Source organism: Montipora foliosa, chromosome 7 (assembly GCF_036669935.1).
Source record: "Montipora foliosa isolate CH-2021 chromosome 7, ASM3666993v2, whole genome shotgun sequence".
Classification (NCBI taxonomy): Eukaryota; Metazoa; Cnidaria; class Anthozoa; order Scleractinia; family Acroporidae; genus Montipora; species Montipora foliosa.
Window position 1 is genome coordinate 27,311,980 of NC_090875.1, and position 12,500 is coordinate 27,324,479.

Sequence of the window (12,500 nt, forward strand, 5' to 3'; positions counted from 1 at the left end):
AACCAATCAAAACTCGAAGTAATTACAAGTAAGCGACACAAAGCGCGGGAAAATGTGCACGCGCAAGCCACGATTGGTTTTGGTTTCACGTCTGATTGGTTGAAAAAATGGCGCGAGAACTTTGAACCAATCACCGACTGAAGTAATGCAAAAGCAGGGCAATTTCGGGCTAATTACGTTCGACACTCAATTGAAAATCGCTCTATCTGAGAGATGTAATGAAGGTTTCGCTGTACCAAAAAGAAACAATTTAGGAAATTTCTATTCACTTCAGCGATCGACCTATGTCAGAACAACAATGGTGGTTGCCATTTCAATGCCACCTGCGTCAACATTGGACCTAACAAGGTAAGAAAGTCGTCCCTCTAGAGATTTGTTTATTCGTACCGACTCGGGGATACTCCGAAAAAATCCGAGTGCTCCCGAACAGGAGTTGAACCTGTGGCCCTTCGTTTACTAGTTCTGTTACTCTCAGTACCACTGTGCGACGAGAAAGTCGTGGTAGCTACAATCGGCGACAAAATTAGCTGAGACACTTTGCCAAAAGAGCACACTGGCAACGAAACTTTAAATGTTTTCAAATAAAAATATTCCAAACAGGAGTCCATCAGTAGGAGCCTCCATCTCCCACTTTGTTTCTATAAAGTTGCGTTTCCTGACCTATTTATTTTTAGAACCAATTTCGCGCCATTCGTTGTCATGGTAAACGTCAATAACAATTGAAGAGGGAACGGGGAGGTGTTTTCAAAACTGTGAGTTTTGTTTCCCGTATTCGGCTGGCATCTTGGATCGCCCCTTCATTCGGACTAATTAAGGAACGCCTTTAATTAGGGCGGCAAATTCAAACAAATTATATCTGAAAATAGATAGGTCAGGAAAAACGCTACCTCACCTAGCGAAGCCAGTTGGATGCTCCTACTGGTGGGTTCCTGGTCCAAAAAAGCCCTTTTCTGGGATACCCCTACCCACTCAGTCAATGCTGTACCGTTGTTCACAAGGCGCGTAGGCAACAAAGAAATAACATGACATTGCCCCTGGGGTGAGGGGGAGGGGTATTTTCGTTGTTAGATATTAACCTCAGTGACTGAAAAGAAAAGATTCAATTTCCGATGAAGTCTTCGGAACACTAGGAAACATCCGAGTGCGCCCGAAAAGGAGTCGAGCATACAACCTTCCTATTAATTACTAGCTCGGGTGATCAGGTTCAGGGGCCCGTTTCTCGAAAGTCCCGATGACTTTTCGGGCCCGAAAAGCCATTTGTGAAACTGCCAACCGCTTGTTTTGGAAAGCCGATCTTCCAACATGCTTTCAAGGTAACAAAAAGAAACATGGCTGTGAAGTTTGACGACTTAAATCCTCTCCGTTCTTGAGATACAAAGGGAATTGTGACACCCGAAAATGACCCGTAAAGTTTCGGGACTTTCGAGAAACGGGCCCCAGGTTACAAACTTTCAGCATAGCTTTTTGAGATGAAATGTCAAAAAGAGACATTCTCGCATTTTTGTAGAGAAGATGCTTGCACGAGAGCAAGTGCTTGTATCGTTGATGTGACCGTGTCCTGTCTCACGGCATTTGCACTGTTTTATGGTAGCTCAAAATTTTCAAGAGACTGTACTACTAATAGTATTGACTTAACAACGTTGTTTTATATAACGGTAGTGTTATGGTACCATATGAAACATCAATCATTGATTTTACAAGGTACGCTGATTATTGTTAAGTAATTGGTTACCATAGAAGCAAGAAATCCATCCAAAACCTCGCGGTGACCCCCATTTTTCATTGCTTAGAAGTGATTAGTTGGCCGGGGTAAAACTATGTAGAGCCACCTTAATTCTCGAATTTTTAAGGTGGCTCTGAATACACTCCACATATTTTTTTAAACTTTGCAGAAAGTATTATCTCAGCCTTCAAATTACTTTCTGGCAATGAAGGAAGATACTAAACGCGGATTCTAGCAGAATGAGCCATCTATGGTAAATTATTGTATCCCACTCTGGAAAAGATAGGTGTTTGTTTACAAATTTCAATCCAGTCTTAAAGAAAAATACGACCGAAAGTTCTTATGAACGATGTAAATTCAGCCTTTGATAGTTAATGCTTTTCATAAAAAGAACGATTTTTCAGCCTTCCGAGTAAGGCTAGAAAATTGTCACTTTGCCCCTTTCACTACTTTTCATATCTTCTCTCTTTCCAGCGGAGCTGTTTCTGCAAGGAGGGTTTTTCGGGTGATGGTGTGAAATCTTGCCTAGCTGTAGATCCTTGTGAAGTGGTAAGTAAACTCGTGGATGTTCGTGGGTTGTTAATCTTAAGTTAGCTGCGCTAATCGTACTGAAAGACAGTATGTTGGGAGTTCTTAGCGTCGCTTCACGTGTGCTTTGTTGTGTTATACTGTCTTTTCTTGCTTTGTTGTCTTTCCGTCCGTCATTTTGTCTAAATAATTTTTTCAGTAGCAGCCAGTCTCCCTGTCTTTCTGTCCGTTCGCGTTTTCGATTGTCCATCTGTTTATCCAGCTATCCGTCTGTCCTCTAATCCTGTGTTTCCGTTTTTTGGTCGTGTTACTCTTTTTCCTGTCATATGTGCCTCTCTTCTTGAGAGGTGCAGCGTGGCCCTGGTTCAACTTCTCAGCTGCACTTGTAAATAGCCAACTGGTTTGCCTTCGGTCAGTTGGGTTTCTTAAAGAGGTTTGTTTTGCTGTATCGTTATCGTTATCATTACCGTTACCGTTACCGTTATCGTTATCATTGTTGTTCCATGTTTTCAGGATAATGGAGGGTGTAGCGCCAGAGCTAAATGCACACAAACTGGGCCACACCAGAGGAACTGCGTCTGTAGAGGGAACTATGTTGGTGACGGATTCACTTGCATTGGTGATATAACAGAGGTTTGCACGAAATAGGAAATAAATAATGATTGAAATGTGTTCACGATGTCAAAATATTCAGACAAATGAAAAAAGGTTGGTTGAGAAAAACTGAAACTTCGAGGTCTCAGTTTTAGAGAGGTGATTGTTATTTGTTAACAAGTCCGAAGATTTCCTTGTTTCCATTACGGTGAAGTGAAGTGTAGATGCCACAGCAGCCGCGTTTGATCGAAGATTGAAATCCTGTGTAAATTTAACGATTTTAGTTTGTAAAGTTTGTTGGGCCACATCTATCGTTTGATTTTAGACAGACAATTAATTACATGACTTTGTGGTAAATTTTATTGGCAACGTTCAAACTCAAGACATAAATGATCCTCGCGCATATCTGCATAATTTTAAGCAATTGTCTCTAACAGACACCTGAACAATTCAGATGACTCCAACGTGATTCGAACCCATGATCTTCTGCGATGCCGGTGCAATGCTCTACCAACTGTGCTATGAAGCCACTCTGTTAGGAGCAGGTAATTGTATTTCATTTAGTATTTCATTCAACGTTCAAACTATTGTTTTTCAGGTTCTCCAGCTCGACCCACAATTATCCGAGATGAACAGGCTCATCACGGTAAATACATAGAAAATAAACGTTAATATTGCTCTTGTTATGAATTCAAAATATCTCTTTGACTTTGCTTGCCTCAGATGTATTGCTCTTTCTTGTAAGTGGGCAAAATAGCTTCACATGTCCAACGGCAGTGACGTCAGTCGTCCAATTGACAAATTACGTCAGATCGCGTTGTCTCTTTAATACATTTTGGGACAGCGAGAAATTCAATAGAGTGCACTGTTTTAGAGCCCTGGAAAACAAGATCAAAAGAATCATGGAATTCTATTTCATTTATTATATCTCTCAGATAGTACGTGCGCTGTGATTGGCTAAATTAGCGGGTCGTATTCTACGGTGAGGCTCGCTGTACAGCCCGCTAAATTTAAAATTTCGATCAAACATTATCTATCAAGTTTTTCATGTCGTTTCTGTTACATGTAAACTTGTAAAACCGTTTGAATCTTGCAAGCAACTATTTCAAACAGCCAAGAAGATTTAGTTTTGCGGATTTTGACACGCCAATCTTTGTGGCAGTTGAACCTTCAGCTTGACTTCGACTAGTTTCCTTGTCCGCAAGCGCCGGATTAACCTCGTTTTTTTCTCGTTGATTTATGGCCCGCGCGCTTCGCGCTTGGCCCATAAAACGGGAAAAAACTCGGTCCATAACTTACAGTACGGACCTCGAAGTCCGTTAGTAAGAGGTATATCTCAAGGTGCTATCCGCCTCGGCTGGTGCCACTTTCCTCGATTTGCTGATTCTTCATTTCACAGTCAGCCTCCTTCATAAATTGTTCATTGTTCTTTTAAACGCTGTGTTATTTTAGCTGCAGACAAGCCGAGTCCGCAGCAGTCACTTGTCCAAAGGACGGATAAATTTATTCGATGATTAAGTCATTATCTAAGAGTTTCAATCCGTGCGAAGATTTTAAGTGGCCAACGTGCAACGTAGAATATATTTTCTTCTCTGGGTGATGACTTATCCACTGGATAAAGTTAAAACAACTGGGGCCAGAGATATAACTAATTGCATTGATTTGATTGTTCATAAATCTCCATTCCTGATTTCAGAAATATGGACTGGACAAGCTTTTGGGCTCACACGGCCATTTTAACCTTCTAGCACCTGTTAACGATGCTTTGTTAAAGTCAACTTCGCGAAAGGTAATATCTGCCATGACTCAATTAATATGATGAAGCGGTCTTTATTGCAGCGGAGTGAAAGTAAAGCCAAAGAAATTCATCTCGCCAATCACTGCATACCAAGAATAAAAAGAGCCAATCGTAGGAAAGTAAAAGCGCGGGAAAATTCTTGCAGGCGGTCTCGATTGCATTTGCTTTTTGTCTCTCTGATTGGCTGAGAATGTGGCGTGAGATTCTTAAGCCAATGACGTTCTCAATTGAGACCCGTCCTATAGAGTAAATGCCACAAGCAAGGAGTACACTATTGCACAAAATGGCGGAGGGTTCCAAACCGGGTTCAAATCAAACCCTTACCACGAACTTGGCTCACTTTATTCCAGAAATACGAATGACAAGATGCACTCCCAATTTTGATATCCAACACGAAATGTACTTTTAATATTCCAAGCATTTGCTACCTTTCTCCAATAATAAGATAAGTGTTATGGCTAGAGTAAATCCGGCAGTTTATGTTTAGTTGAGGAGAGGTAGAGCCAGAGGTTGAAGGACTCTTTGTGACGTGAATTGTCTTCATTCATAGCGGACAGTAGTGTTATTGAAGTTGAGCGAAGACCAGTGGGGGACACCTCATGCCGCTTATCAAAATCGGCGAGCATTTAATTGCGCGCATTTATGGAGATATCGAACTCTCAAATCCGTCTCAACCACTCTTTGTAAATAGCCATCTGCTCCCCTCACTTGTGGGATTAGCGAACTTCAGTTCGGAGTACGAGAACGACTACAACTACGAGGTTTTTTGTATTGCGCACGCGCATTACGTTTAAAGAACGAAAATTCGAGAAATGCGCGCGTGGTCTCAAAACTGAGAACTCCTACTAGTAATCGTCGTCGTTCTCCAATCTGAAGGTGGCTATTGTTGCTTTATACACACGGCTCTCAAAAGCCTCAACCTTTGAGTACTATTATAACAGCTCTCACTTTAAGAAACATGTACGTTTGCGTTGTTTCTCTCTTTCTTAATTGGGAGTCTGTTATCCTTAGCATAAAAGGGAATTCAACTTATTGTCAACATTACCGTTGGTCAGGAATCCATAACTAGGAGGCTACGACTCCAATACCAATACTAGGCTAATACAAGGGCAATACTAGGGCAATACTAGACCAATACTAAGGCAATGCTAGGTCTATACTCCAATACTAGGTCTATGTAACGGCATTTTCACTGATCAAGCTGTTTTCTTGGCGAGTTCTTAAATAAGGTTTGGCTTGCACGAGTGACCATTTTTAATCTAATGGGTAGTAATTTCTCATGCAAGACTTGTGATTGGCTGGAAAGGTCTGACATGGTTTTGCGGGAAAATCAATCTCAAAATAACTCAGTCTGTGAAAACGCCGTTCCACAGATACAATGAAGTAGTATGAAGGGGGTATTTTCTAAAGAAACTGTGGTGCTGCGTCGGTGGGGAAGAAGTATACAAAAATTTGGTTTTATCAACAGAGTTGATAATGTAAATTGGCCACCGTACAGAGATCATATTCTAAAAGCTGACGTTTTGAGCGTTAGCCCTTCGTCAGAGTGAATCGAGGAATTATGAGTTACGTGTAGTTTTTGTAGTTGAGTAGGAGCTACGCTATTGGTGGTAACATGGCAACGTGAAAAATGGGAATATATTAGTTAAGTGAAAAGTGTTCGTTAATACCGTGAGGATTAAGGGTGCCGATATGGAAGATGACTTTTTGTTCCAGAGTCTTGCGGCTTTCCGTCGCAATAATGAAGTTGTACCCTCCTAGTCCTGCGTTAGTTGACGACTTTGAACACAATATTAACAATGTTTTGTTGTGTTTCGTAGCGTCGAAGTGTTATTCCAGCACCAAGCACAGAAGAGATGCTTCTGAAGTACCACATTATAAGCTGCGTGAGATTCTTGTCCTTCATTGGCGGCGACTCTGTGAACTTGAACCTCACAACTTTGCTTGGACCACGTATTACAGTGGAAAAAAAGGTAGTCAATGTGACAGTCATCAAAAGCAACAACAGAACATACAGATAACCCAACTCTGTTTTTTTTTTTTGCGTGAAATCACAACACATACTTGTTTCCTTAAAGTGCCTATCACCTCAACACACTTTTCCTCTTTATTTATACTCCGAAATTGTACCAAATACATCGTGTTGTTTAAAGAACCTTTTGATTGAAATTTTACTTTTTTATTGGCTTTCAAAGACGGGAAAAGTGATCATACTTTGATCCATAACCGAGCAATGAAGGAGAATGGGTTCGATACCGGGTTGACGTCACAAATTAATTTTCATTGAGATAGTTCTTTGAAAACAGCGATGCAAATCAATTTGTGACGTCAACCCGGTATAGAACCCATTCCCCTTCATTGCTCGGTTATCAATCACGGTATGACCACTTTTCCCGTTTTTCAAAGCCAATGAAAGAGTGAAATTTCAATCTAAATGTTCTAAAAACAACACGATGTATTTGGGATGATTTCGGAGAATAAATATATTGGAAAAGTGTGTTGAGGTGATAGGCACTTTAAATGCTTTAATACAATAATCCAATTATTGCACCGAAAGAGATGTCATATATAAGCCCCAATGGATGAAATGAAGACATTCATTTATCGATGGTGACTCGGGGATGCTCCGGAAAAATCCGAGTGCTCCCGAACACGAATCGAAGCTACGACCTTCCGAATACTGGTTCGGATGCTCTACCACTGAGCTATAGAAGACTTTGTGAAGATGTGACTCTGGGATACTCGTGAACAGGAGTCGAACGTACGACCTTCCGATTACTAGTGCGGACGCTCTACCACTGAGCGATTAAGAGACTAGGATCATGTGATAATAGCCTACTTCGACGATACGGCAGCTATTTTAAATTATATTGTTCAAATAGCTGTTATGGGATTCCCAGGGGTCAAAATATATCTGTAGTAATAGACCAATTTCGATACATTAAAATTCAGTCCGAAACAAAAGGCATCATCTCGAGGCTCTGGGGAATAAACTCACACAAATCCTTATATTTATTCCCCAGATACTCGGGATGATGCCTTTTGTTTCGGACTGAATTTTAATATATCGAAATTGGTCTATTTGACCCCTGAGCATCTCATAATATCTTTTTAAACAATATAAATGGAAATGGCCGCGGAATCGTCGAAATAGTCTTTTGTCTCGCTATACTGCTAGGATCTAATTCGTCGAAATGAAACTTTTGTACTTCTCTGTTTTAATGCTTAACATGTTTCGTTTTCAGGATAACGTGACGTCTTTTTCTGACAGCTTTGGAAATGTGTCCAGGGTTGTTGGAGCGTATGAGGCATCCAATGGAATTTTGATAAAACTGGATAGCGTGCTCACCCCACCCCCCTCGCCAGAAGGCAGTACCATGGTACGTATGACGACTCCCGCCAGCGCCAAGTTGTTCATAGTATTAGGGACTTTAAGGTTTTGACGACAACACGAGCTTACAAATGTGAATCTTTAATTCTCTATTTTTACTCTGAAACCGCTGGTATCGTTTTATTTTTAGGATGTTTCGTCCACATTGTACGACGCGAACCACATGCAACAATCGCGAAAGACTTACGATATTGCAAAGTTATATTTTGAAGTGACGTTTTTGTGGACGTCGCTTTCGTAGATTAAAAGTCTCTATTGCTGTATTTCGTAGCGTTGGATTGCCTTTCGTTGCGTGGCATTGTATTTCGTGGCGTTGCATTGCATTTAGTTGCTTTGCATTGCATTTCTTTGCACTCTATTGCATTGCATCGTATTGTGTTTTATTATATAGGCAAAGTGGTCCGAGATGAAAAGGAGAATTCTGATTGATTCTCTGAGCGGTCCGAATTTTGCAGTACGTACCGCTAAGATGGACCGGTCACGATGCTGCGTATATAGGTTGCCAAACTGTTCCCATTTTCTGTTGACATTTTCTCGGACATAAAAAGAAAAAAGCGAGAAAGTAGTAAGTCATGTCAGAGTTCCAGTTCGAATTTTACTTTCCAGAACCGTCAGGAAAGTGATGGCTTTCGTGCTCTGTTTGGCGATAAACACTTGAAGACTCAAGGAATAGAAAACCCTGCGCAAGAGAGCCAATACAATCAAAACCTTATTGAACTAGCTTGTTCGGTCCGCACTGGGAAAATATTGGTCTCGTTCCCTTTTTTTCAAGGTTATGGACCTCGCCTTTCAGGCTCGGTCCATAAACTTGCACAAAAAGGAACTCGACCAATATTTTCCCAGTACGGACCTCACGCCGAGTTAAGTAACATCTATGAATTGTTGTCAAAGCAAATTGTTTTGCTCTCGTACACCATAGGACTCGTTTGTTGACGTGGCTAGATCACTTGGATACAAAGAGTTCGTGAAGCTTGTCGAGGTTAGTAAAATATATATAATTTTTCGAAAAATTGGCATCATCCAGGTTTAATTAAAGCTATGCCAGAATCATAGCAAATCCAATAGTCGAAATCAGTCATAGAATTTGGTATCAACTGGGTCACGTCTCCCCCTCAAAGTTCATTGGACTACCTTGGGAAAGGTCGTGGGTTCATATACGGCTGGACAAATATTCATTGTCTTGAAGTCGCTGAGAACGAAGTATTGCCTTTGTAACTTCACCTACAAATGATAAACTTTCTAGTCTTTTTTGATAAGGAGTATAAACCGCAGACTCATTCTTACAACCCTTTTTTTATAATCATAAAGCCACAGACTTTACGGAACGTGGAACGTTGAGTTCCTACCTGAGGTGAAATGCGTTGCAAGGGTACATTGAGTCCTATTGTATACAATCAGAAGCACATACAAACAAACTTTACAAACTTTATTGATGCTTGGTGCTTGACGACCTTGAAGCTTGTAACTTGCACCTCTTTTCCTTGGAACAAAGCTGTGGATTTTAGGACACCAATTTTATGCCCAAATATGGACAAAAATAAGATCGAAGCTGCACGCGTGGGAAAATGCACGAGCTACGTTACATCCAAATAAGGAAATTTTTTGACTCAAAAAACCCCAGCTCTCAACCAGAGTTAAACGCTTCACGGTCATGAGCTTCTGCTGAGATACTGGCATCAGAACCACTGGACGGACGGCTCCTAACCACTGGGCCTCCCTAACCATAACCCTAAACCCTAATCGTTACCTTATTGTTGGAAGTGTGTAGCAAATGCTCAGACTTAAGCCCTGTTTATATGGAGTAAAGTTGTCTCGGGTAAGAGGGTCACCTTCTCAGCCGAATCAACTTTAGCGAGCGTTTATATGAGAAAAGCATTGGCCCTTTTTCCCGAGTCAAGAGGTTTCCCCCCCCCCCCCCCCCTTAGTTTCGATCATCAGGAGACTGGGAAGAGAGCGCATGCGCTTGATCTAATCATCTTGCCTTGACTGAGTTGACCCGGCTAGGCGAGCCAAAGTGTTTACATGAAAAAAAAGTTGATTGGTTGGAAAAAACGTTAGGAGGGTCACCCCTCTAGTCGAGCCAACTATTTTTTTGCAATATAAACGGTTCGCCGCGTTTTGTAAGGAAATGTAGGAACAATTGGCTCACCCAGGGTAACTCGGGTTAGCGAGTGACCCTTCTATCATGGACAACTTCTCTCCATATAAACTGGGCGTGTATGTAATTAGGTGTATTTCTGGACACAAGTGCTCGAGTCGACACTAGTTTTACGCACAGCACCTCACAGTTCACCCGGATTTATATGTTTGTTTATTTGTTTGTTTCTCACCCAGCGTGCAGGATTGAGAAACACACTGGAAGTTCAAGTCAACAAACCTCTCTTAATGTTCTGGCCGACCGACGATGCCATCAGAGCATTGCCACATAACATATCGGCAAAACTGAATGCCGACTCGCACTTATCAGAGCTGATCCAATTTGTGCAATACCATGTTGTAGTAAATATTCAGGTGAGTTGTCAAGTTGCAATTCTCCATCGCAGGAGAGCACTACTCTCATTTGAATGGTTACTTGTAAAGAATTCACCAAAGGCATAAAAAGTAGTAAAAACCACTGGAAAGTACTGCTCAGTAGCTTTCATTTGAACCATCAAGTATTAGAATGTCACTCATAGATTCAAGTTAGCAATACCATGTTTTATTACATGGCTTGTGTTTGTAGCCGATATAACGCGCGCTGTGATTGGCTAATTGTGACTGAGTTGTCGGGCATTATTCTCCCGTAATGCCCACGGGCCGATTACGGGCTTGCAAAAACAAAGCAAAAGGTAATTACAAAACCATATAATAAACTACTTACTAACCAAACTAGCTCGAGCCGTACTGGGGAATATTTGCCCTCGGTCCGTACTGCCACGACCTCGGGCCAATATTCCCCAGTACGGCCCTCGTGCTCGGTTAGTAAGAAGTTAGTAATAAATATTCAGGTGAGTTGTCTACAACAACAACAACAAACAACAACGTTTATTACATACAATACTAGTTACAATGAAAAGTTTGTCCACTCATCGACAATTACAAAGATTACGAAAGGAAATATTTAATATTTAAGAATAATGTCAATGTAGAAGAGCGACTGAATGATTCTATTATAAAGATGTGACGTACTACAGTGGAATGCAGATTGAGATTCTAGTTAATTGACTGCTGATAATCTTAAGATTCAATAATATTTGACAAAAAGGTTTACTCTAGATGAAGGATATAACAAATATCAAGATAATATTCTTTGGTTACACGTAAAGATTTCACTTAAGGCTTAAAAAGAAGTACTTTGATTTGAATGGGCACACATGAGGATTTCACCCACAGACTCAAAAAGTTAACACCACCTTTTGCAATACATGCAATAATCAGCACCGCAGGAAAGTACTGCTCAGTAGCTTTCATTTGAATGATCAAACGTTAGAATTTCACTCATATATATTCAAGTTATAACCACCTTGAAAATATTGAATTACAGACTCAAAAGATAAACCCACTTTGCACTACTTGATAGCGTTCGTAAATCATCACACTCAAGTGTTGAAAATCCTATTGGTTGGTGAAAAATTAACCTGTTAAGCTGGTTCTCGTTTTAGTCCGACTTTAGTACGCAGTCTTTCCTGAGAAGTGGTGCAGGCCTGGAGCTGAGGACGTTAGGAAGGTCAAGTCTGTTTGTGTCCTGTAAAGGGGGACGAGGTGATATATTCGTGAACGGTGAAAGCAAGCTCATCGCGAGAGACGTGGCTTTCAATGGTGGAATAGCGTTTGGAGTGGATAAAGCACTTATCCCTCTTCACTTTGGTGGCAATTGCGATGAAATAAAAGAATCCCATGTTATGGTAACTTTTTTTTAAAAACTTCTTCGACCTTTTGTCAGTAACTTCACTTTTACTGAGAGACAACGGAAGGTCCTTGCATCCATTTCAATTATCGTCGTCATTTTGTCATCATAATCAAAATAATCATCGTTACGTTTTATCACCACCATCATCATCGTCGTCATCATTATCATCATCATCATCGTCGTCGTCGTCTTTGTCGTCGTCGTTGTCGTCAGTGCCGTCATCATTATCGTAATCATTATCGTCATCGTCATCATCATCATCATCATCATCATCTTCATCGTCGTCGTCGTCTTTGTCGTCGTCATTGTCGTCAGCGCCGTCATCATTATCGTAATCAGTATCGTCATCATCATCATTATAATCATCGTCATCATCATCATTATAATCATCGTCATCATCATCATTATCATCGTAATTATCGTCATCATCGTCAGCATCGTTATCATCAGAAGCGTAGGAGGCTAAAGTTGCTTCTCTTGAGCTCTCCAAACTTATCGCATGCATCCATAACTCGAAAAGCGCACGGTAAGCATGAACCAGTTCTTAAATGCCCAACGTTACAAATCATTGTTGCCT

At 40.9% G+C, this 12,500-nt stretch overlaps 1 protein-coding gene across 1 annotated transcript in view; it reads left to right on the forward strand.

The window, feature by feature from the left end:
• Positions 1–12,500, forward strand: part of LOC138011642 (stabilin-2-like) — a 68,005-nt gene that overhangs the window by 29,379 nt on the left and 26,126 nt on the right. The window contains exons 25-34 of the mRNA XM_068858753.1: positions 275–348; positions 2,198–2,272; positions 2,765–2,884; positions 3,444–3,491; positions 4,542–4,634; positions 6,464–6,616; positions 7,889–8,023; positions 8,954–9,013; positions 10,369–10,545; positions 11,676–11,918. Coding sequence (XP_068714854.1) covers positions 275–348; positions 2,198–2,272; positions 2,765–2,884; positions 3,444–3,491; positions 4,542–4,634; positions 6,464–6,616; positions 7,889–8,023; positions 8,954–9,013; positions 10,369–10,545; positions 11,676–11,918 — 1,178 coding nt within the window. The remainder of the gene's footprint in view (positions 1–274; positions 349–2,197; positions 2,273–2,764; positions 2,885–3,443; positions 3,492–4,541; positions 4,635–6,463; positions 6,617–7,888; positions 8,024–8,953; positions 9,014–10,368; positions 10,546–11,675; positions 11,919–12,500) is intronic.